This window comes from Thamnophis sirtalis, unplaced genomic scaffold (genome assembly GCF_051295495.1).
Source record: "Thamnophis sirtalis isolate CommonGarterSnake01/CBP01778 unplaced genomic scaffold, rThaSir2_p1.2 scaffold_5, whole genome shotgun sequence".
NCBI classification, from domain to species: Eukaryota; Metazoa; Chordata; class Lepidosauria; order Squamata; family Natricidae; genus Thamnophis; species Thamnophis sirtalis.
In genome coordinates, this window is record NW_028261385.1 from 98802373 (window position 1) to 98827182 (window position 24810).

General features: G+C 40.7%; 1 protein-coding gene across 3 annotated transcripts in view; it reads right to left on the reverse strand.

Moving 5' to 3' along the window:
* The window catches only part of GAK (cyclin G associated kinase), a 97123-nt gene that overhangs the window by 19847 nt on the left and 52466 nt on the right, over window positions 1-24810 (reverse strand). For 2 of the 3 annotated variants that reach the window (XM_087716265.1, XM_087716264.1), the window contains exons 12-22: window positions 22754-22803; window positions 22500-22648; window positions 20229-20351; window positions 18124-18257; window positions 15478-15672; window positions 11080-11197; window positions 10350-10429; window positions 8624-8817; window positions 7950-8105; window positions 6048-6533; window positions 2553-2717 (exon numbers count right to left, since the gene is read on the reverse strand). In XM_087716265.1, coding sequence (XP_087572391.1) covers window positions 2553-2717; window positions 6048-6533; window positions 7950-8105; window positions 8624-8817; window positions 10350-10429; window positions 11080-11197; window positions 15478-15672; window positions 18124-18257; window positions 20229-20351; window positions 22500-22648; window positions 22754-22803 — 1850 coding nt within the window. The remainder of the gene's footprint in view (window positions 1-2552; window positions 2718-6047; window positions 6534-7949; window positions 8106-8623; window positions 8818-10349; window positions 10430-11079; window positions 11198-15477; window positions 15673-18123; window positions 18258-20228; window positions 20352-22499; window positions 22649-22753; window positions 22804-24810) is intronic. The other variant, XM_087716266.1, reaches the window with a different exon arrangement.

Consider the following 24810-nt stretch of genomic DNA (forward strand, 5'->3'; position numbering starts at 1 on the left):
TTCCGGACTCCACAAACTGTTATTTATAGATTTAATCAGGAGAGGAGCCTGAATAACAACTGCATGTGGTGCCTCCTCAGTTCAGATTTAATATAAAAAGGGCATTCAGACTTTCTGTATTTGCTTTTCTGCCTATTCAAACATACACCCATCCAATGAGAGCTACTCCTATGTTCAGTTATAGAAACCAAATGTTTTTATACACAAGACACTTTTAGATGCATATGATTGTTGTGAACTAGCCAAGAAAAGGGGGAAAAATATTTCTATCAGCCCTCTCACTGCTTGATGGACAATCTATGCAAATCAGTAATAACTACAAAAATGGTTCATTGCTTTACGGTATGTATGTTTTTTTCTCAATTATTTTTTTAGAATGAAAAAGGACAAATACACTTTTCCAGAAAATAAATGCACTGGAGCATTGAATTAGGTAAAGATCAGAGTTAATTGTGTTGTTGTCAACATGGGAAGAAAGATGTAGAATCGTAGCCAACACAGTTGTCTATACCTACTTCCCTAGCACTTATTTTTCTTTATAAATAAATGAAGAAGGTAACTCTCTAGATACTCAACACTGAGAATAAATTCATATTTTAATACAGTGAGCCATTTGTTATTCATTTAGTCTGTCTTCTCTTTAGACTCCAGAGAATTTGAACTCAAATGAGTTACTGAGTATAATTAAATACTTTGTATCCCTGGTTCTTATAGGTTAGATATCCAATCAAACAGAAATAATCCATACTCGTATTATTTTTCTGCATGCTGCCTCTTACATCCCTAAAATGGTTTTAACTGAAGCCTACATAACAGCAATATGGTTACAAACAGGGCAAATTGGGTTTTAGGCTGCATTAATGTAACGTTTTTGAAAAATAGAAGAATTCCATACTGGTCAGATATTATCTCAGATCTTACATCTAATTCTATGCACCATGTTTTTCAAAAGTTTGAAACAAATTGGAATGAAGTAAAGAAGGGCAATGGGAATGATAAGAGGACCAGAAATTAGATCTGACAAGCAGAGATTGAGAAAAATGGTAATATAAACTCTTGAAAAGAGAATATGGAAAGCAATGCTCCAAGATTCATCTAATACCTCATGAGATATCATGCAGAAGGTAGCCAAGACAATATTTCTCTGTACCAGCATGGAATAAAAATGCCTATTGTGCAGAACATGGAATAATGATTGTAAATTAAAGTACAATAGAGTAAGATCAGTCAAGAAATGGAATTAGTTAATTAAAGTAGTGTGGTCTTCTTCACTTAATATATGTAAACAATATACAGACATACTGAATAGGGGCAATGGTTTAATTTGGATTTGTGTACTGAATAAGGGAGTTGGATCAATGCCCTAAAATGTGTCTTCCAACTCAGCGATTCTATGATTAAAATTTTAGTTGGCTGGGGGTGGGTGGAAGAGCACCAAGATTTTCAGAAGCACAAAATACTTGACAGGAAGTAAACACTGTTGTGGGGAGGGGAGACATGCCTACTATCCATAGAATTCTGACTAACAGTTGAAAAGGGAGAGAAAACAAAAAATCACAGACAATGAAATACACTATCATCCTGATAAGAGATCTGGATTCCAGCTCAGGAGCCATCAACGCAACACTCCACAATTCTTTACTATGTTCTTAAATGTCTAACATGGCACATTTAAATTACAGAAAGTTACAGGAGACTTTTATCACTCTTCAGAATATCATAAGCAAATTAGTTTAGCTCCAGAGTATGAATCAGCTTTAAGCAGTAACGGTACAAGAAGCTGATCGCTAAAAGTAATAGGCTTGAAAAGGTGTAAGCCACTGGTAGGGTGTTGAAAACAAGCTTGTTCCACCTTTTCCATCATCTTATTGGCTATTGAGAAGTTTCACAGCTAACTACCAATCAGAAGCCCCTTAAGGATGACTGATGAGTCAAAGGCCTTCAGAAATGGGCCTATAAAATTTTTTTATAGCATGTCTTTAGTTCTTACACAGTTTCAACTCTTAAACAAAAGTGGACCCTCTATTATTCCTGAAGCACTTACCAACCATTCCCCCCTTTTTCGCAAGGGTTGTGGAAAGGTTGCCCACTCCTGTTTTTAAGGCAAAACGTAGAAATACGTTACACAAAACAGAACCTCGAGAACCATAAAGGCTGTTACTTAAAGAGGGCACCAACTTCATATTACACCTTCTAACAGCTGACTGGACAAAACGAGAGAGTCTTGAGTGCCTTTTTATATTTTAAAATTTTATACTATGGGATGATTTTCCCCAACGTAGTTCTGTTTTGCACCCCCTAAAAAATCTGAAGGTAAAAGAAGACGTCGGTTTGCAAAACATTCCCCAGTTTATATTGGGAGTTACAAGTTTATATCGACAACGGAAGGCTTGTCCATAACAGTGCCATCACTACGCTTGTTTGACACTAATCCAACTTTAACTGATCTAAGTTATCAGGTTTCACTCAACAGGCCATGTGATTTTTGGGAGGGAGAAAGGGAAGGAAAGAGAAGGAAGGAAGGAAGGAAACCAAGTGATACATCCACTTACCCAAATTAAGGAAGTCTGTGCTAGAGGAAGGAGGCGGTGCACTGTGTGTGGAAGGAAACATAGCAGGTACAGTTGGTGCATTTGAACTAAGAAAGTCACCAAATAGATCAGGACCGGTAAGAGTTGGACTGTCTGCATTGACTGTGAATGGGTCAAACTGGTCAGCTAAAGATAAAACAAAACACAACACAACATTGCTGGTGTTACTTGAGATGCTTCCAGAAATAAGGCAAGCAAAAAGTTAAGCTTCTGCTCTGGCAAATATAGGAAGCCTGAGGAGGTGCCAACACAAGGCATATTAAGGATAAATTCTTTCTAGATGTTAAGGCTGAGCTTTACACAAACCAGGACTATTATTAGGGCTTAATTGCTATTATATAACAAAAGGATTTCTAATCATCAGAAAGAGCAAAAGGTTCTGTAATAATGCCTCAGATAATCTGTATCCAATCTGTATCGTTCAGCTTCTTAAAAGTCTCTTGACTCTCAATAAAGAAAAAGCTGCAACCTCTGAAACCCACAAAAAAGCCAACTAAGTTTTATACTAAAAGAAAGCCGGCTGACAAACTGAAATTAGCACAAAACTCATCAGCAGAAGGAAACCTAACAGGGTTTTCCTTTACAAAATAATAATAATAATAAACCCCTGTGGTCTAGTGACCCGAATGGAAGGAGAAAAGTCATACTGTACCAGTCAGAAGGGAAGGCATTATTAATTTTTTTTTTCAAAAGAAGCTACAAAAGGGGAGGGAAGAAAAGAAAAATAAAAAGAGCAGCTCTCAGCCTGAAGGTATTTCACTGCCTACTGTCAAGCAAAAACTGACTGCAACTGCTCAGGAACCGTATTTATATCCAGCAGGGAACGCCACACTGTGGCCAGCGGGAAATCTGGCAGATGTTCCACCTTGGCACTTAAAGGTTTTAAGAGTCAAGGCTCCTAGAAATCAAGATGCGGTAATGTTTGTTGTGAACACAACAGCAAAGCTGCTCGAATTAGCAACCCAACCCAACCACCCCTCATCATTTCAAGCAAAACTAACCTGATCGTTTTCATCATCATGCATCAGTAGATGAATATAATAATAAACAAGGCATTTTTCATAAACACCCAACACACAATCCTGTTCCAAACAATTACAGCAGTGTTGCCCTCATCTGATGTCAAGATGTATTGCAATCATTAGAACAATCTTGCTTCCTCAAGGGCAAACTTTCATTTACAACAGTTTGAGAGGGAAGGATCGCAATAGGTAAAACCACACTGCACACAAACTTTATCAGAGTAGAATGAAAGTCCCCACTGTTTTTGCAGCCATTAGGAGAGTCCATCCTTAATTTTACATCCTTCTGAGATTTTGAAGGAGAGAGCATATAAGGTGGCTAAACTTTGCAGCTGACACAAGACAAAGTGAAAACCGCAAGGGTGAACACACAATTTTTTATAGTTTCTCAGAATGTGCAGCTAATCACACCTTTCTCCAGTCAGATTCTGAGAGCAAATGCAGTGAGTGAGAATTCAGAAAGGAGACAGACTGATCAAGAACCAAATGACTTGGGCAGAATGGACTGCCTTAAATGTCTCCCTTGACATACAGGCACTCCTCCTTGGTTGCCAAATTCTAAACAAATCATTTAATGTTCAGAGAAAATGTTAACTCCCCTGCTTGAATTTCATAAATTTGATATACTAGAATTAGTTTCAAGAACATGGCAACCTCTATATATGTTGGACCAAATTTCCCATCACATTGGAAGGGGCCAGATTGAAACTAACTAAAACCATATGGCACAAAACACAGAAATCTATTTTACCATTGGAAGATACTTTAAAACCTTATGAAGAATGAAAGTGGAGGCATTTTTAGCTCACACAGAGCTTTCATTGTGCCATTATGCTGTCCAACAGTCCTAATCCATAAGACACCCCTGTTCTGTAATCTCTTTCCATTTGGAAATAGCCCATGGTATTAATAAGATCCCTTAAACAAGAAAAACCAAGCAACCAGAACCCAGCTGGAACACTTAATACTACAGATAGAAATAGGATAAAAAAATAATGGGAGCACTGGCCTATCTTTCCAATAAAAAGATAAAGGTAAAGGAGTCTCTGAGATTTTACTCAATTAATCATTGCCAACTCTAAGGGGCGGTGCTCATCTTTGTTTCAAGGCCTTCATCCAGCACTGTCCAAAGACCTTTCTGTGTTCTTGTTGCCAGCACGAGGTCACGGAGTGCTGTTACCTTCCCATCGAAGGGGTACCTATTTATCTACTCACATTTGTATGCTTTCGAACTACTAGGTAGGCAGGAGCTGGAGCAAGTAACAGGAGCTCACTGTCATGTGGTGCTCAGGTCTTGAACCTGGACTGCTGGCTTTCCAAATGACAAGCCCAGCATCTTAACCACTGATTCACCATGCTGCCCAATATTATTGCATAAAACTTTTATTTTTTAAACTAAATCAGTAATTTCTGATTTTGAAAGTTTGCAGGTTGGTCATTAAGTGAAAAATCATGTGACCATCCCAGACTTAAGCAAATCACCATGGTTGTTAAGCAAGATAGCTCAGAATTATGACATGAGATTTCACTTCTGCATTTTCCATTAATTCTGCTTTTTGGAAGCTGGTTGTGAAGCTCATAAATGGCTTCACAATGACTTTACAACCAGCTTCCAAAAGGCAGAACTGTGCCCAAACGTATTCAACAGCATCACATAACTGTAGGACGTTGTCAACAGCTGTAAATGCAAGGATTTGTTGTAAAGCTGTTCTTTTAAAAAAAGCTATTGTAACTTTGGTCATTAAACAAGGTAGTTGGTAAACAATGACTACTGGTAATGGCTAACATTGATAGTACCCAAGAATAAAGCTAATACTGATTCCATTATACTTGGATGATATTAAACTGTAAGTACACACTTCTTAAGATTTAGCTATTAAACCAAATTTTAATCACTCTTGTTTTTCAGCTCCTGCCTTTACCTTTAAGGTAAGGTAACAAGATGCAATAACAACAGGAACAACTGATAAATTAAACCAAGCAATCACTATATTAATGATCAGTGTAATCTGTTTTCATTTCTCTCCTCCTCCATAAACCTCCTAACAAACTTATATAGGATTTGTTGTGATGTAAACACAAAGGCTAGAACTGTACCATTAAAAAATCAAATTAAAAAAGCTGAGGTTTTCAAGATCAAGCATCTATTGAAACATTTCATTTTATACTCTAGAGCAGATTTTTCTTTTTAAAAAAAACACAAAATCAAAACTGGGTTCCTTGGAAAGACTAATGGAAGAAACAACTCTTCACAAGGTTTTTTTTTTGGGGGGGGGTACTTGGGGAATGGACAAAAGAACAGCAGAAAAGGCTGGGCTTGTCAGATGATATTCAGAAGCTCTGCCCTCTTAATCACAGCTTTGGCACCAATGCTGAAAGAAAAAAAAGTTGTCTATCTTTACTCAGCTGCTCTGCAGGCCAGAGTTGTACCTACCTGTAGAAGAGGTGGCTGCTGCTGAGGAACTGTTGCCCTGGGAATTTGCTGAGGCCTGGGGCTGGCCACCAAAAAAGAAGTCTGGTCCTCCACCCAGGAGGTCTGCAGCTGAATCTTCTGAAATTTCTGGAGTGCTACCAACAAAGAGTCCATTCAGCAAGTCTGCATTGCTGGAAGAACTCTTCATCTCAGTTGGAGGTTGGAGAAGTTCAGGATTAGCCTCTGAATCTAGCCCAAGCAAGTCAATGCTGTCTTCTTCAGGAGCCTCTTCTGACTGAGCAGCTGGCATATCAAAGCCAGCTTCAAAAAAATGTTTGCCATCTTTCTGTTCCAGGAGGTGCATCTCTCTGTCCTCAGAAGGTCTAACGTCACTGGGGAATGCAGAGAATTCCTCATTGGAAGATTCATCCTCCTTGTCTTCCTCAACGCGATCAAGACTCTCTTGAGAAAAGGAACCTTCAGGAGCGGTTTCAGATTGTTTTCCTTCTGTTTATTTAAAAAAAAAAGAAGTTTGTTAATATTCATACGCCTTTCCCCGAAGAATTCATTGCAAAGCATATAGGATTCTCTTCTCTTATCAACATAACAATTCATTCAAAGGCACCTGCTGAACTCAATCGACTGACTTCAGAGGAAGATAATTTTATATGTCAACAACCATTTTTTCCCCAAGGGGTATTTTTGTAAAGCTCCAAGCAGCACTCCTCAAATTGCCATGGCTGCCAAAGTCTTAGCACAGCCTTGAGAAACGTGGAATTTAACTCCTAGAACAGGAATATGGTGGCTTACATGGTTAGGATGCTGGGTGGAAGGTTAGCAAGCCTGCGTTCAAGATCTAAGTGATACCATGTGGTGGGATGAGCTCCCATCCTTTGCTCCAGCTCCTGCTAGGGACATGAAAGGAACCGCCAACTGGGCATCCCCTGGGAAACAGTGATGTCAGTGGCTAGCCCTTTCAACCCAGAAGTGCCTTGGTGCTTCTGAAATGAGTGTAAATTCCCAGAACCTCCTAGTTAGCATGATTACTGCCGAGAATTCTGGGGAATTACAGTCCCACATTTTGAGACTGCCCAGTTTGAGGAAGAGTATCTTAAGGGCAAATCCAACACCAAGTCCAGTCACTTTTTTTGCCTCTGCAAAGGCTACAGAAGGAAATGGTCAGACACAGTAAAATGGCCAGCAGCGGAACCCTCTCCATCTTGAAAAAGAAACATAACTGAGGACTTTGGCCAAGGGCATTATTGAGAGAAACTGCTTCCTAAAATCATATAGCAATAGCACTTAGGTTTATTTGCCACTTCACAATGCTCTAAGTGATTTTACAGAGTCAGCCTATTGCCCCCAACTATCTGGCTCCTCATTTTATCGACCTCGGAAGGATGAAAGGCTTAGTCAACCTTGAGCCTGGTGAGATTCGATCTGCCAAGCTGCAGGCAGCCGGTGATCAGCAGAAGTAGCCTGCAGTACTGCATTCTAGCCACTGTGCCACCGCGGTCCATCATAATCAAGAGGAATCAAGGAAGCAAAAACTGTTTGCTTTCTTTGTGTAATTATAATGGATGAAGCAAAGCAGCTGTGGTTAAGCTGCACAAAAGGCAGATAGCAGAACTCTTCCATTATTAGCTATGTTTAAAGACCAGTTTGGGGGTTTTATGCTGACTTGGTTAGATTTAAGAATAAGGACTCAGCACAGGTGGGTTCCCCCCCCCTTTTCTTTTTCCTGCTCCCCCCCTCCCACTCTCCTGCTTGAATTTAGATTATAAGGTTATGGGGAAGGGTGAGATCAATCATCCATAAGCTGCTCTAAGAACGTTTGAGGCTAAGAAAAGGATAAAAGGGGAGTTTAGAAAAAACGAAGAGCGACAACACAGATTTTGCTAGTAACAGATCCTTTCCCTTTACCTTGCCAGTCAAGTGTATGAAAGAAGTTTGCCTCGGCACTGCCGCTCTCTGGAGAGTCTGGCTCCACAGGTGGACCTTCAGAAGAAGCTTCTGATGTTGATGCTTCTGCTTCGTATTGGGCAGTTGATCCCGGCTGCCTAGGCAGTTCAGGCTTACCTATTAGATAAAAAATAACATTCAAATCCAAGGAATATAAAAACATCCTATTTAAGTCCCCGCCTCTTTTAGAACTGGCTTTCTCTTTAAGTGCTTAAAAAGGAAGAAAAGGTTACTCAGGGGGTGGCAAGGGACACGGTGGCTCAGTGGCTAAGATGCTGAGCTTGTCGATCAGAAAGGTCAGCAGTTCGGCTGTTCAAATCCCTAGCGCTGCGTAATGGAGTGAGCTCCCGTTACTTGTCCCAGCTTCTGCCAACCTAGCAGTTCGAAAGCATGTAAAAAATGCAAGTAGAAAAATAGGAACCACCTTTGGTGAGAAGGTAACAGTGTTCCGTGTGCCTTCGGCATTGAGTCATGCTGGCCACACGGCCACGGAGACGTCTTTAGATAGCGCTGGCTCTACAGCTTTGAAACGGAGATTAGCACTGCCCCCTAGAGTCGGGAGTGACTAGTATATATGTGTGAGGGGAACTTTTACCTTTTACCTTTACCCTGTGGACGTTCTTTCTTTTTCTTACCAAATTTTGTTAAAATCTCTTGTTGTTCTTCGCGGCTGGAAAAAAGGATCTTGGGATTTAGGCCTTTGATGTTCAAGTTATCCCAGGGAGCTTGTTCCATGATGGGCTTATTTCGGGGCTCTACTTCTACTTCTAGATTCACTTGAAACAAGTCAGGATACTTCTCTTGAATATCACAGGCATCCAGATCATACCTGCAGCAATATGGCATTAGTTAGAAGCACTTCTTTTTTAAAAAAGATTACGTCCTCAATGTACAACCACAACTGAGCCCAACATTTATGTTGTTAATTGAGAAATTTGCTAAGAATATTCTGCTCCATTTTATGACTTTTTTTTCCACATTTGCTAAGTGAATCCCTGCAGCTGTTAAATTAGCAACACTTGTTAAGGGGATCTGGTTTCCTCATGGACTTTGCTTGTCAGAAAGTTGCAAAAGAAGATCACATGATTCCAGGACACTGCAACCGTCATAAATGTGAGTCAGTTGTCAATCATCTGAATGTAAATCACATGACCATGAGGATGCTACAATGGTCGTAAGTGTGAAAAACAGTCATGTCACTTTTTTCAGTGGTTACAGCTTTGAACAGTCACTAAATGAACTGTTTTAAGTCAAGGACTACCTCTATTGTGTCTAGCCAAACCTAGAACACCACACATTTTGCTTCAGAGCTCAGCATTTGGTGTCTATTTTTTCTTCACTCTGAAGTGATCAGAAGCCACACTTAAATACCACAGTCAGAAACATGACTGTGGAGCAGTGGTCGGTTCCAGATCCTGTTCCAATTGGTACGGTTGGAACGGGCCCGGTGTCTCCCACATGGACACGCCCAGTGCAGGCACACCCACGCGCAGCACGTGCGTGCGTCGTACCTGCCTGCAATGCCTCTGCATGCCTCCGCGATGCCCCAGCTGCTCGGCGTAGCGTAGCGCAGGCGCCAAATGCACCATGTGCGTGTGCAGAAGCGCCAAAGGCTTAAAGGACAGGTAAGGAGCTTGGGCAGGCAGGTGGGCCCTCTGAAGCACCTTACTGGAATGATATCTGGTGCTCCAGGCAGGCTCCGGCACACCTGTACCGGGGCGTACCGCCTGCAACAAACCACTGCTGTGGAGTCAATAAGAGTAAGTAAGAGTGCAAGTTATGGCTGAAGAAGAAAAGTCTCTCCAGTACTCTGGTCAGTTAAATAGCAATTATGTTGTCCACTGGGTTGAAAAAAAGGCTGAAACACTGCAATGGAAGATGCTAGATAGGTAGTCCTCAACTTACAACCACAATGCTAGCTCAACCTTTCTATTGCTAAGTGAAACAGTTAAGTAGATTTTGTCCCATTTTATGACCTTTCTTGCCACAGTTGTTAGATGAAATCCCTGCAGCTGTTGAGTTAGTCACACGGTTGTTAAGTGAGTCTGGCTTCCCCACTGTTTTTGCTTGTCAGAAGGTCACAAAAGGGGATCACATGACCCCAGCACACTGCAACCATCATAAAATACGACTCAGTTGCCAAGTGGCTAGATTTTGATCATGTGACCCAGGGGATGCTGCAATGGACATAAGTGTGAAAAACAGTCCTAAGTCACTTTTTTTTCAATGCCGCTGTCATTTTGAACGGTCATTACATGAACTGTTGTAAGAGGACTACCTGTATATAAAAAAACAAACCAATACAAATGCAACTAGAAGAAGTGTTGGGAAGCAATTCCTATAGAGACGTGATCAACATACTTTGCAAATTTCACAGTAGTGGCATTGCGAGGTACAAATCCTGTATGAAACTGGATCTGGAACATCTTCATTGATGCCATCTTGAAAAGGAAAAACAACAACAACAAAAGAATTAAGATGTGCTAGTGAAACAACATGCCCTGAAGACACAAATCCTCATCTGACCACCTTCAACATTTCATTACATATATTTTCTGACTGCCAATCTTGTGGTAAAAGGCCTTTGGCCCTGGAACAGTTTATCTTGCATCCCAATGATTTCCTGCTGTCAATACATTTATTCATAGCATTTGAAGCTATGCTTTTTTTTCCCTCTAGGCTCAGGGCAACTAGAATTAAAGTCAGCCAGAATTATCTTGGCCAAAAAAAATAAGCTGAATTGGTAGTTAAGTGTTATTGTGAATAAATCTCAAGTGTTTCAATTACCAATCTGCAGAAAATTCATATTTAAATTTCTCTTTAAATGTTTATTTTTTTTAAAAAAAAGCTGGTTCTCAAAGATCAAATCACAGCACTTAACTCTTTCACTTTTGACATTTTTCTGCAGTTGTTTCAGGTTACATAATGTCTAATAATTATTTTATTTATACTTATACAACTTTGTTTGGAAAAATCAGTTGAACTCAGGAAAGCAGCGGTGAAAATGAGGAAATGGTATCCTATTTACCATGAAGTGCCCAACAATGTTTGCAGAACTTACAAGCACAGAAGTCCCCAGCTTGATTATTACCTTGGCTTGGAGTCTACCACCTAAAGTGGACCTGGCATGATATATCACAATGAGGACATCTCCTTGGACGGTGATGCCTAATGGGATGACTGCTTTCCCATCTTCCATTTTGAAATCCCTAAGGAGGATAAGCATAGCCGTGATTTTAAGATCTGAATGCAATCATAATTCATTCTGCCAGTTTATTAGTTCATTGCTTCCCTTTTTAAAGTACCGATGATAGAGATATCCCAATTCATCTGCTCTCTTGCACCTGGACTGAGGGGCAAGCATGCACACCACACAGAAGTCAAATTAATACTCCCTAATTTGATTTTGACTTCCATATGTGTACAAAATCAAATTAATACATTTTAGTTTATTTAAAGATATGGTCATACATTCAAAATATATAGTTCAGTTTCAATGTTCCCTCTAATTTTTTTTCAGTGTGAGCGGAAAAGTACAGTGTGTGAGCTGCACAGTTTCATGCCTGAGCACCTAAGAGAGCCACAGTTTGAACTGCTGTCGCGTCTGGACATTTGCGCAAACTTCCAAGCGTCAAGCGCCAATTGCGAGCGAGGTTTCAGCCTGATGAATGCCAGACATGAAAAGTGCCACTCAAACACTATACTTTTCCGCTCACCCTGAAAAAAAAAGGCTCTCTGCTCAGCTTTTAGATTGTTAGACTGGCTAGAGAGAGACATGGCACCAACAGGGTCCTGGGTCCTGGCATTTTGCAGGCAACCTGTCCTCTCACATTCCTTTGGAATGCAATCCATCACATGTGAATTAGATTTTGCCAATTATCCTATTAAAAGATAACGCTATTATTCTAAAATATGACTAACTCGATATTAAAAACTGTAAATATTTAATGCTGATAAATAATAGCAGTAATTGTTATTTAGTATGATTAAAATCAGTATTGATATATCAATATAATATCTATCAAAATTGGCAATATACACTAAAATAACAATACAATATAATGTGGAATATAAATGTAATAAATATAATATATAAATGCAACATAAATGTAATAAAATAATTTATCATGAAACTATCCCGCTTTAAAGTAGTAAGATCAATTAAATAGTCTAGCAAGTTTGGACAATATGCTATATGTTATGTTACTTAAGAATATATATACCTCAGAATCAGATACAACATCCACATCATTTCCAACTGAGTCAATAAAATCATATGCCATGCCAAAACTATTTTAAATAAAGATATGAAATTAATCAAGTATTGCATTTATTTTTCAAAATGAATGTACAATTTTTTTATTATTTAAGTTTTGTACCCTATCTTTTCTAACTAACGTTAACTTTAAAAAGATGTTACATCAGACTACAATACAAGTAATTAAATGAAGACTAAAATAAGTGTTTTGGCATATTGAGCTTTTTATATTTCTTTCTTATATTTCTTCCTTAGTTGAGAACTTGCTCCTCAGCTTACTTACGCATTAACTGTTTGTTGCTTTTATGGTTTATTCATTACTCCGCCTCACTGCGCAAAGTCGGCTCAGCATGTGTTCGGCCCCCACTTACGCCGAATCAAATCCGCGGCCGGCGGGACCAGGGGGTTGCATTTCAAAGCCGCCAGTCCTCTTGCTTCTTCTCCTTCACCAGCAAAGCTCCCGCTGGCTTCCCCGCCTATGGCAGTGGCAGTGGTGCCTCTCTGTCCACGCGGAGCACCTGAGCTGGCTCCTGCGTTATCCCTCCCCCTTCCTCCTCTGCCGTGCTTTTGAGGCCGCGGGAGCTAGTAGGAAAGCGGCCGAGGTGGAGGCGGCGGCAGGGGTAACCCAGAGCCCAGCTGCCGCCTCCACCTCGGCCGCTTTCCTACTAGCTCCCGCGGCCTCAAAAGCACGGCAGAGGAGGAAGGGGGAGGGATAACACGGGAGCCAGCTCAGGTGCTCCGCGTGGACGGAGAGGCGCCACTGCCACTGCCATAGGCGGGGAAGCCAGCGGGAGCTTTGCTGGTGAAGGAGAAGAAGCAAGAGGACTGGCGGCTCATCAAAACAAGTCTGGGGAGGTCCTTTGCGGGCGGCCAGTTCTAGCCGCCTGCAAAGGACTTCCCCACGTTTGCTTTGGTAGAAATCTCTGCACGGCAGTTAGAAACTGCTGCGCGGGGATTTCTTTTCATGTGCGCGGCCGCGCACGCGCGCACCTTAGAGGGAACAGTGTTCAGTTTTACTTAAAAGTTGGACTGTGCATATATGTGCCTTCAAGTCACACACTAGCCAAATTAGTTCCTGCAGTTTTTGGAAGTAGTTTGCCATTGCTTTCTTCCTAAGCTAAGAGAAGGGAACTAACTCAATGGCTGACCATGCCTTAAAGTGGGACTAAAACTCTTGGTTTCCTGGTTTCTAGCCTAATAGAACCACTGCACCAAACTGGCGATTGCTCATACAGTTATAGTATTATAAGTATTATAGTATTATAAGCTAAGATTAGTAAAAGCAAATCCACCTTTGTCTATCTACATGTATGACAAAGCTAGGCTTTTGGGACAGTCCTGCCTACCTTGAAAATGTAAACAGGGATGAAGATTAGCCATACTCAAATTTTTATTCTGGTGTGGTCATTAAGCAACAGACTTTTCTCTCTCTCATTTCATTTCATTTTTTTTTTTCATTTATTTGGGATTTATAGGCCGCCCTTTTCCCTGAGGGGACTCAGGGTGGCTTACATTCGTAGGAAAAGGGGGGTGCAATACAAAGACATAAACAATATGTGAATAAAATAAACAGTAAAAGCACAACTTTCATTCAACACTCAACACTTGGGCGGGGTGAATTAGAAACTTATCCCCAGGCCTGACGGGATAGCCAGGTCTTAAGGGCTGTGCGGAAGGTCTGGACGGTGGTGAGGGTGCGAATCTCGACGGGGAGGTCGTTCCACAGGGTCGGAGCTGCTACTGAAAAGGCTCTCCTCCGCGTAGTCGCCAGTCGGCATTGACTGGCGGATGGAATTCGGAGGAGGCCCAATCTGTGCGATCTAATTGGTCGGAGGGAGGTAATCGGCAGGAGGCGGTCTCTCAAGTACTCAGATCCACTACCATGGAGGGCTTTAAAGGTGGTAAGTAATACCCTGAAGCGCACCCGGAGATCGACAGGTAGCCAGTGCAGCTCGTGGAGGATAGGTGTTATGTGGGCGAACCGCGGTGCGCCCACTATCACTCGCGCGGCTGCATTCTGGACTAACTGCAGTCGCCGAATGCACTTCAAGGGCAGCCCCATGTAGAGCACATTGCAGTATTCCAGCCTAGAGATCACAAGGGCTCGAGTGACTGTTGCGAGGGCCTCCCGGTTCAGGTAGGGTCGCAACTGGCGGACCAGGCGAACCTGGGCAAATGCCCCCCTGGTCACAGCCGACAAATGATGGTCGAAAGTCAGCTGTGGGTCCAGGAGGACTCCCAAGTTGCGAACCCTGTCTGAGGGGTGTAAAATTTGACCCCCCAGCCTGAGCGATGGAACACTGGCCAAATTGTTGGGAGGGAAACACAACAGCCACTCGGTCTTGTCACTCTCAACCCAAAATCATATCATGAACCATCTTGGGAACTCCGAAATTATATGGCCAATTGTTTCTATGAAAGTCTGGCTAAGTACCTTGCGAACTGACCAACAAAGCACAAAAACACAAACATTCCTTGCACTTTCAGAGGACTCCTGTTCTAAAATTAGGTATTAATATTTACAGCAGATATTTACAACTTCCTGTTGCTTACTAACACTGGCTCCTAGTTGTAAACATGCCAAGATTAAATGGGGCTTTTGGGGGGAGCCATCTCATACCATGCTGCAGGATAATTTTCTCAAATCACATGGCCCTCCATATGTGTTACTCCCATCAACCCTCAGCTTGCATGACCACTGGATGATGGAAATGGCTGATTAACATATTTGAACTCCAAAGCAAACAAAATTCAGGCAAATCTGCCTTTACTTTAAAGGAATATCTAAAACTTGAAAGACTGACCACCTCTGGCTCTTTTTCACCTGATGTCCATCTTAACCTCTGGGCTAAAGCAGGGGAAAGTAGTGAACAAAGCCAGTCCACCAGCCTTGATAAAATTCCAATTTTTCCTTTTCTTTCTAACCTTCAGAACTCTGGGATTTCTCTTCTTCCCCATATTTCCTTTATGTTCATCTTTTACTTCATAAATTGAAGACAGGGATGCCTTTAATATGAATCAATCCAGGGAGCCTTTCAGCACAATAATCAAATAAAACATCTAATAAAATAGTCATTGCATGAATTAGTACCTGCATCGGATAGCCAACTCTAATTGACTATGTCAGCCATAAAGCTATGTTTGATATTAAGGCACCAATGGATGTCCTCCCCAACCTAGACCACATCACTGCAAGAGACAAAATGGTAGCTGTTGAGAAATCCCACTTACTTCATTTTATCATATTCTTGTGAGGTAGTGGTTATTCTTTCATCTCCGACATAAACTTCACAGAAAGGCCTACAGCCATTGCGCTGCTTGCTGAAGAGAGGAACTGGAGTCATGTTGATTGACTTTATGAGGATTGGCTTGCTGTGAGGAATAATGGGCTCATCCGCCATCATGTCACACATATATTCAATATATCTGGGAGCACACAAGAACATAATCAATGTATAGTCAAAGAAGGCTACATGAGCCAAGTCAATGCAATACAGCTTCAAGCATACATATCATCAGTAAGTGTGCAAAGGCATGTATTCTTTCCCCTACTACCCTTATGCTGTACATAGTTAAACAGTATTGTAACACAGAGATACTCTGAGAAGAATAAAGCCATCTTATTTCAGTTTGTATAATCCCATAATTGGGAGACATGCTTGCCATAGATCAGTGTTTCTCAACCTTGGTAGCTTGAAGATGTGTAGACTTCAACTCCCAGAATTCTCCAGCCAGCATAGCTGGAAGGGAATGGCTAAACCTATAGACCAATGGCTGAACCACAAGAGTGTTTTCCATATTTAGTTTAAGTGACCAAGTAAACCCATACTAAGAAACAACTGGTTTTATTTTATTATTTTTTTACAAAAAAGGTAACTTTATCATTAATGGATCATTTGTTATGTAGCTGGGTCAGCCATGAATGATCATACTTGCTTCCTATGCCCTGAAGACATGTCTAAATATGTAGCTGAACAATGTTTGAGGAACAAGTGCTTTTAGTAAGGCTTATGGGTTTGTCATAATATCTGCAGTTTTATTATTATATTCCCTCTTTTTGTACTTTGTCATATCTCTATGTTCAAACTTTTTATCAATGAAAAGTATATCTCAGCCTGTGGTGAGTTAAGTGAAGCCGTGTCCTCCATCTCGCAGTGCCTGCAGGCTGTTAGGAGTTGAATGGGGAGCAATAGTTTGAAACTAAATATTTGCAAGACGGAGTGGTTCTGGGTTTGGGGTTTGTTGGCTCAGTGAGAATTGCCACCTTTGGTGGCACTACCCCTAACAGACCCTGTGCATAATCTAGGGGTTTTCCTGGACTCATAACTCCTGCTTGAAGAGCAGGTGGCAGTCGTGGCCAGGAAGGCGTTTGTGCAACTGCAGGTTGTGCGCCAGTTATGCCTTTTCCTGGACCACCGGTCCCTATTCACAGTCACTCATGCCCTAGTCACTTCCTGAATTGACAATTGCAACACGCTCTACATGAGGCTGCCCTTGAAGAGCATCCAAAAGCTCTAGTTGGGGCAAAATGTAGCGGCCCACATGATTTTGTGCAGACCCTGGTGTGCACGTGTATCACCTCTCCTGCGGGAGCTGCACTGGTTGTTGATTTGCTTCTGGGTGCAATTCAAGGTGCTGGTTATCACCTTTAAAGCCTCTCATGGCTTGGGACCAGGTTATCCGAGGGACAGTCTCTTGCCGGTCACATCTACCCGACCCATCAGAGCAGGGAGGCAGGGAATGTTGTGGGTCCCATCCCTGAGGGAGATGCACCTGGTGGGACCCAGAAAAAGAGCCTTCTCCGTGGTGGTTCCCTCTCTTTGGAACATCATTCCCCCACTCTAATACTCTTCTGGAAGGTGCTGAAGACCTGATTCTGCCAGCAGGCCTGGGGAACCCATAGCGGAATGGAACCCATTAAATGGCTCATGTGATCTGTTGTCGCTGGGGCAGGGTGGGTGGGAAGTAGGGGGGGGTGATTTTGCTATATTATACTATATTAATTTATTTGATTCTTTTTGTTAGTTTTTATTGTTTTAAATGTGGTCTTTAATTCTGTAAGCCGCCTTGAATCGCCATGGGGGAATAGGTGACAATATAAATTCAATCAATCAATCAATAAATAAATAAATATCAGAGGCCTCAAAATGTATTCAGAAATATAAATACATTTTAAAAGGCATGAACTTTATCAGCATAGTAAGGCAGCATTTGAATGACAGACGAGAACAAGGAACTTTCAATAGCTGAAAACAGGAAAAGCAGTCATTGCAATCTTGTAGAATGAACAGGTTCGCACAATGTATTATATCTCCTGTGGTTAAGTTTAGCATGCTGCATGAGCCCAGAGTAAAGTCAAACTATGGTTAAGGAAAAATGTCTAAACTACAGGCCACTATAGGCAATTTATCAGGAATTAAATTTCCTTAATCATTATTTGGTTTGTTGTATGAATCTGGGATAAACAGTCAGCTGCCAGTTAAGTCATTAATCCTGCAGAAAATGACATGACAGTTTAAAACCCAATTGACTTTATTGTGGCCATATTTCTATTTTTTTCTTCAATTAAAATAAACAAATAAAATGTTAGAAAATGATGGGCAATGAAAAGGTTGGCGGGATATTAAACTAAAAAGGAGGGGAAATGAAAAAAATCCAGTCAGGTCTGGCACCTATACTGGGTTTGCACCAATGCTACAATTATAAAAACATCTTGCTGTGGACTGTATGAACAGGATAGAACCCTGAAGAATCGAATGCCTTTGTAAGAAGACACACTCCACTGATCTGCTTACAGCTTACCACTTTGGAAATTTTACCCCCCAAAAATATCAAGGTTTGTATTTAAGCAAACGGTCGTTTCTGCAAGCAACGTACCTCTTATGCGATGGCCAAATGCCGGGAGGACAACGTTTCATACTAAACATATAAACCGCAGCTTCAGCTGTGGTGAAAAGGCGACAGAAACATAAGAAAGAACAGACCACGACTGCGGATGCTGCTCTTCCGTCCTATGAAAAAGCACAGACCCATCAAAGAAGGGAATTATTGAAAATCAAACAAAATGTGATTTCACTCTTGGCAAGAATATGTCTTCTCTTTTCTGTGAATTTCTCATCTATCCATATCCCACTCCCCATTCACCACCACCTCCATCAAACTGTTGCTGAATTGCACCTATTACTGATCCTTGACTGCAACAAAAGATTTGACTTGATTTAACATAGCTGAGAAAAGGCTTCTCAATTTCCTCATCTGCAGACTGAGAAAATAAGGACCATAATCTCAAGGTTCTTTGGCTACCAAATGAGAAAGGACTCGCTGGAGAAGAGCCTAATGCTGGGAAAGATTAAGGGCAAAAGAAGAAGGGGACGACAGAAAATGAGATGGCTGGATGGAGTCACTGAAGCAGTCCAGAGGATGGTAGAGGACAGGAAGGCCTGGAGGAATGTTGTCCATGGGGTTGCGATGGGTCGGACACAACTTCGCAACTAACAACAACAAAATCTCAACGTTATTTTCCAAACCCACAACTAAAACTAGAGTTGCCCTGAAGAAATGCATTTACAGTATAGATGAAAATCTGAATTAGACACCAGATTTAATATTATGGGGAAGAATGTTCTCTCAGCCAACTTTCTCTCCTGCACATATACTCCTATAAATAGCTGATTTCAAACCATCCAGACTCCTATTATAAAGGAGGTTCCTCAATCTGCTAATAATTTTGTTTGCCTATTTTTGCTCATGTGCCTGCCATATGGTATCATGATTTCAAAATTCCTCTGCTAAGATATCAGTTCTGTAGTTTGGCAAAAATGATCCAGAGACTGGGAGGGAAAAGAATTGTCATACCAGGATACCACATCCATCCACCCACCCATCCACCCACCTACCTATTTATAAAAGTTATTGGCCAATCCTACCATAAGGTAACTCTGGATGGCTTACACATATTAAAAATACATCTACATTAAAACAAGAGTACATTAAAACTAGACCCGGTACAGCCACATACTCTTCATCCTTACCAATGCCCGAACTACAGCAACCAAAAAGAAATCATTCCTCCCTCTATTTTAAATATTTAGCATTGAATCAAAATCTTTGATCTATGTCATGGTGTATAGATCTTCCCAATATATATTGCTTTATGGCTTTAGGACATTCCCAAGCTATTCATGGTGAATTTTAAAAGAGTACAGGTTATAAGACAATTGAAGCCAACATTTCTATTTCGAAATAAGACAGTTGTTAAGTGAATCTTGCCCTATTTTACGACCTTTCCTTCCTCAGCTGTTAAGTGAATCACTGCATTTGTTAAGTTAGTAACACGGTTGTTAAGTGACTCTGGCTTCCCCATTGACTTGGCTTGTCAGAATGTCGCAAAAGGGAATCACATGATCCCAGGACACCGCAATGGTCATAAATATGAGCATCTGAATTTTGATTATGTGACCATGGGGATGCTGCAATGGTCATAAGTGTGAAAACAGGTCATAGCTCACTTTTTTTTCAGAGCCGTTATAACTGTGAACAGTCACTAAATGAACTGCTGTTAGTCAAGAACTACCTGTGATCTTAAGGATCACTCAGATGTGAAATATAAATTGGAGTGGAGAAGATGGATTGACTATATTCAAAATAAATACGGGACTAAGAAATTCCAGATAGTTTATGACTGAAAAAGTGAGTAATGATATAACCTGTTTAGAGTTAGCCTAACAAAAGAGGAGTTAAAGGACAAATGAAAGATGATACTAACTTTCTTTTAGTTTATTTTAGAATATGTTTGTTAAAGATTTATACCCTGTATTTGTTCTGGGAAGTCGGGGGGAGGGGGGAGGGGGGGGAGGGGAGGTAAATATTTGTAAAAGCTTTTTTTAAAACAAAATTCAATAAAAAAAATAAACTAAAAAAAAAAAGAACTACCTGTAATTTATTTCAGACCAGTGTGCATAGCGAAGCTCAACATTACTTACAAGGCAGTGCACAATGCAAACATTCTTGGGATCTTGCTTCAGCCATGAATGCATGTTCTTACAGATGCCATAAAGGTTTTGAAGGTTTGGCGTTCGCCTTGCCGGCCAACCACATTCAGATACCTGTTAAGGAAACATTGTGATTTATTAAATCTAATATACTGCCAACTATTATCACATTTTTTTTAAAAAATGCCAAGCCTTCAATTGAACCTGTCCCACAGAAGCAATCAAGCCTCCCCCCCCCCGCCCCCCCGAAACAAACTGGGGCATGATCTCATTTAACAATGCTAAACGGATGCAACTGGTACTTGTTTTTCCCCATAACAAATTGTACATTGGGATCACTCTTCATCGTTTTGGAAACTTCTGAATGAAAGGATTAAAGGGAAAAGATAAAAAGGGCGATATTGCAAGAATATTAATTGCGTCTACAAAATTACAGAATGAGAGTCATTTTAGGTTCTTTAGGATATAGGTTTAAATGACAATAAGCTAACTGTATGAGCTACGGTGGTGCAGTGGTTAGAGTGCAGTACCGCAGGCTTTCTGCTGACTGCTGAGTGCTTTCAATTTGACAGTTCGAATCTCACTAGGCTCAAGGTTGACTCAGGCTTCCATCTTCTGAGGTGTGTAAAATGAGGACCCAGATTGTTGGGGGCAATAGGCTGACTCTGTAAACCACTTAGAGAGGCTGTAAAGCATTGTAAAACAGTATATGCCTAATATGTGTTATTGCTATCTACTTCTCTCGAAACAGTTTTTTAAATATATATTTAAATTGCTTCACTAAACTTGGCTTTTTGAAATCCCCTTCAGATTTTAAATTATTTGTTTACAATGCTGCACTAAATCCATTGCCGACTATTTCCAGACACTGAAACTGAAGCTTCATGTCAAGAAGGCAAAAGCACCACTTCTAGGGCAGAATACAAGTTCATCTAGTCCATCGCAGGGCTAGCAGCCAATTTAAATTTGTAAACAGGATATGATGGCAATACACTTCCTCTTATGGATTCCTGGCATGTGGTGATTTGGGTGCTGCAAAATCATATCTGAAATCTTTACTTCAAAAAAACTGCCAGGCCATCTCCAGATGAGCGAGATCAGCACGGTCTGGAGGAGGAACAACACTCTTGTTGGGTGATCCTTGGAATGTTTTGTCTCTGAAAGAGAATATTCTGCAAATCCCTAATTCAGGGAGTAATTCCTGGGAACCTGGTAAAAATCTCACAAAGGCATCACATTTTCTTGCAGCAAGTTTCAATATTATGAAGAGCTTTATCCAATAGTGAGGGTAGCTCACAGCCTGTATGAGCTTCCACCTCGCCATCCCAAGGCTTAAGAGTACCCATATCACTTCATTTATCACTAAAATTCAGCAGGATAGAATGGCACTGAAATAGCTTGGAAGGGATTGCAGTTCAGAATTAAGAAGCATATATAAAATGATATGCACTTAGAAACTATGCATAAGTTTTATAAATCAAATCCAATAACATTTGGAAAAAGATTTGCTGCTATTTTGAATGGTCTTTTTCTTAATTTCAAAGTATTAAAACTAGTAGAATACAAACATACACAAATTCTTGTGAAGGTTTTTTTTTTTTTTAAAGAAATGCTACTACTAGAGGCAAAAATATGTGTGAGGCAGGGGTGTGTTCGGCAGGCACTACTGCCAGTTCGCTCGTGGGTGAGGGCATTGCAGTGCACTGTACTTGCAGTGCAATTATAATTGTTCTGTGCATGTGCAGAAGTGAAAAACAAGATTGCGCCACCCACTGCCTGGTTCGGGGGCATGGCAGGCCTGGGTCACTACCGGTTCCAGCCACCCAGGCTGCTAAACCACTACTGGTTTGGCTGAACCGGTAGGAACCCACCACTGGTGTGAGGGTGTATGTTGTTCTGTCTGTAAATTATTTCATATCTTGCTCAATAGATCTTATGGAAACATCTAGCAGTAACTGCCATATCCACTGTCCTTGTCTATTTATGTGTTTACTTTATGAAATATTCCTTCCTTCTTTTGATCCAGCTCCATTTTACTGACAATCCCTTCTTCCTTTTGCAGTCCCTTAAGATTGAACAAAGCCTTCAGGCTAAAAAAAAGTTTTGGCTTTACTGATGGTTGGAAATCAGCTTGAAGATTCTTCTTTGATACTATAAACACTCTCACTATTCTCCCCACCAAGGCGAGGAAGGTGTACAATGAAATGTACAATACTGTCATGCACAAAACACAATGGAGTAAAGTAATTCTGCTTTACAAACCCTATTGTGAAATCTGGAAGGCCGATATGATCTTGGAGACAGATTGTAGACAGCATAGCGCCCAGGATGTTTGGAGTCCAAAAACAGCCGCACATCTTCAATGTTATTTTTTATAGCAGACTCAACACCTTCCGCTGGAAAGGACATCACTAGAGAACAAAAGGAGAAAGGAAGAAAAATAGTCAGGGCTGAACTCAATATATTTCATCTGCTTTTAAAGAAAACCATGTTTAATAAAATGTTAGTAATCATACCAGCAATTCTGGATGTAATGTATGATATATCCAAATCTCCTTTTGCGTAACTGAAATAGATAGTCAAAAAAAAAAACTCAAGTTAAAAGTTAGAATGTAAGTCGGTTCAACAAATGATTATCTTCAAGTGGCTTATTAAATTGTACTGGCTTTTTGTTCATCAGACAAGACCTCCCTATCCCCAAGAGAAGAGTCACAAATGTGATTCTCAAATATCTGAACTACGGGAGATAAACTAAAGAATCTAGAATATCCCTGGTTAACACACACTGTAAATGGCAGCTTAAATGCCTGAACCATTATTAAAAGATTCTCTTCTTTTGATAAAAAACAATTATCTGAAAGCTGAAGGATCCTGATCACTGTCTTAGATAATAGGCTTTGCAAAATTAATTGTTTTCAGGCTGGGAGGGGGGAGGAACATTCTCTTCAGGAGAAATCTGCACCTGTCTAGCTATTGGTAACTACAACTGTATATATGCATTCCCATAGCATGCTCATTGATGAAGTATGCTAGGAATTAAAGTTCAGTAATATCCGGAGGGTTACAGGTTTCCTCTTCCTAGATTGTATCAAAGCTCTGGAAAATTAATAGTCTAGTTTGTTATTACATCAACAGCAAAAAAAAGGCCTTCAAGATACAACAGTACAGAGCTTTTAATCCTCCATTAGCACAGAGGGAAAAAGAAGGAGGAGGAGGAAGAGGTAGAGGTAGAGTAGTATAGGTAGTTCTCAACGTACAACCTTTCATTTAGTGACTGGGGTTACAATGGCACTGAAAAAAATGACTTGCTATAACTGTTATTCACACTTACGACCATTGCAGCATCCCTATGGTCACATGATCAAAATTAGGATGCTTGTCAACTGGCTCATATTTGTGAGGTTTGAAGTGTGTCATGCGATTCCTTTTTGCGACCTTCTGACATGCAAAGTCAATGGGGAAGCCTGATTCACTTAACAACCATGTTGCTAACTTAACAACCACTCACCCGTCTCGATTAGCAATGGAAACTTTGGGCTCAATGGCGGTCATAATTTGAGGACTATCGGCGGTAAAGGTATTAGGCTGTGCAATACACAGGTTAGCTTTAATGAAGTAGAGTCTACAAAATAACAGTCAATTATGCAGTGGGACATAATGGTAAATCACTCTCAAGCAGTGAGCAGGAAGATAACTAATATTATATGCAGAAAATAAGTTAATTTAGGTTGGCACAGGTGGTTTTAAGACTCCTTAAGAGGATAGCATTTTTAGGTTTGAAAAACAGATTTAGTAAGTTAGAGAAGTTAAACAAAACACCCACATCCACACACAAAAGTGACAAAACCTTTAACCAGCTATTTCAAGTCTGCCTTCCACATTTACGCTCAGGATTTCCATCTTCCTTTGATATGGGCTACCAACAGATCTGTGATCTCCTTGCCAGTTTGCTTCACAGCAAAGCTATGGACTGAGCAAAATTCTTCCTGCACCATGACACGGACTACATAGGTGAAGGATAATGGGAATGTCTGGGAATTATGGGCATTTAATTGAAACTATTTGGAAGGAGCCAGTAGGCTGGCCTATGCCTAGAGCACCTTAATTAGCACTTTTTGAGATACTAATAGTCTCAATAGCAATAGCGTTTAGACTTATATACCATTCACAGTGCTTTACAGCCCTCTCTAAGCTGTTTACAGAGTCAACATACTGCCCCCAACAATCTGGGTCCTCATTTTACCCACCTCGGAAGGACGGAACGCTGAGTCAACCATGAGCCAATGAGACTCGAACTGCCAAACTGCTGGCAGTCAGCAGAAGTAGCTGCAGTACTGTATTCTCACCATTGCACCACCACAGTTTCGACCAATTTTGTGAATCCCCCTAACAATGGTTATGAGGATCACATTTCACACAATGGATGTGAGTCAATCCAAGTCAGTAGATTCTTAGTTTGGTCTGAATAGAACTGTGTGCAAAATAGGGCAAGAACCCAGCAAGCCCTTGGGGTATCAATTTCCCTTCCCTATCCTATGTAATAAAGATATTGTAAGTTAAATGGGAGTTTTGA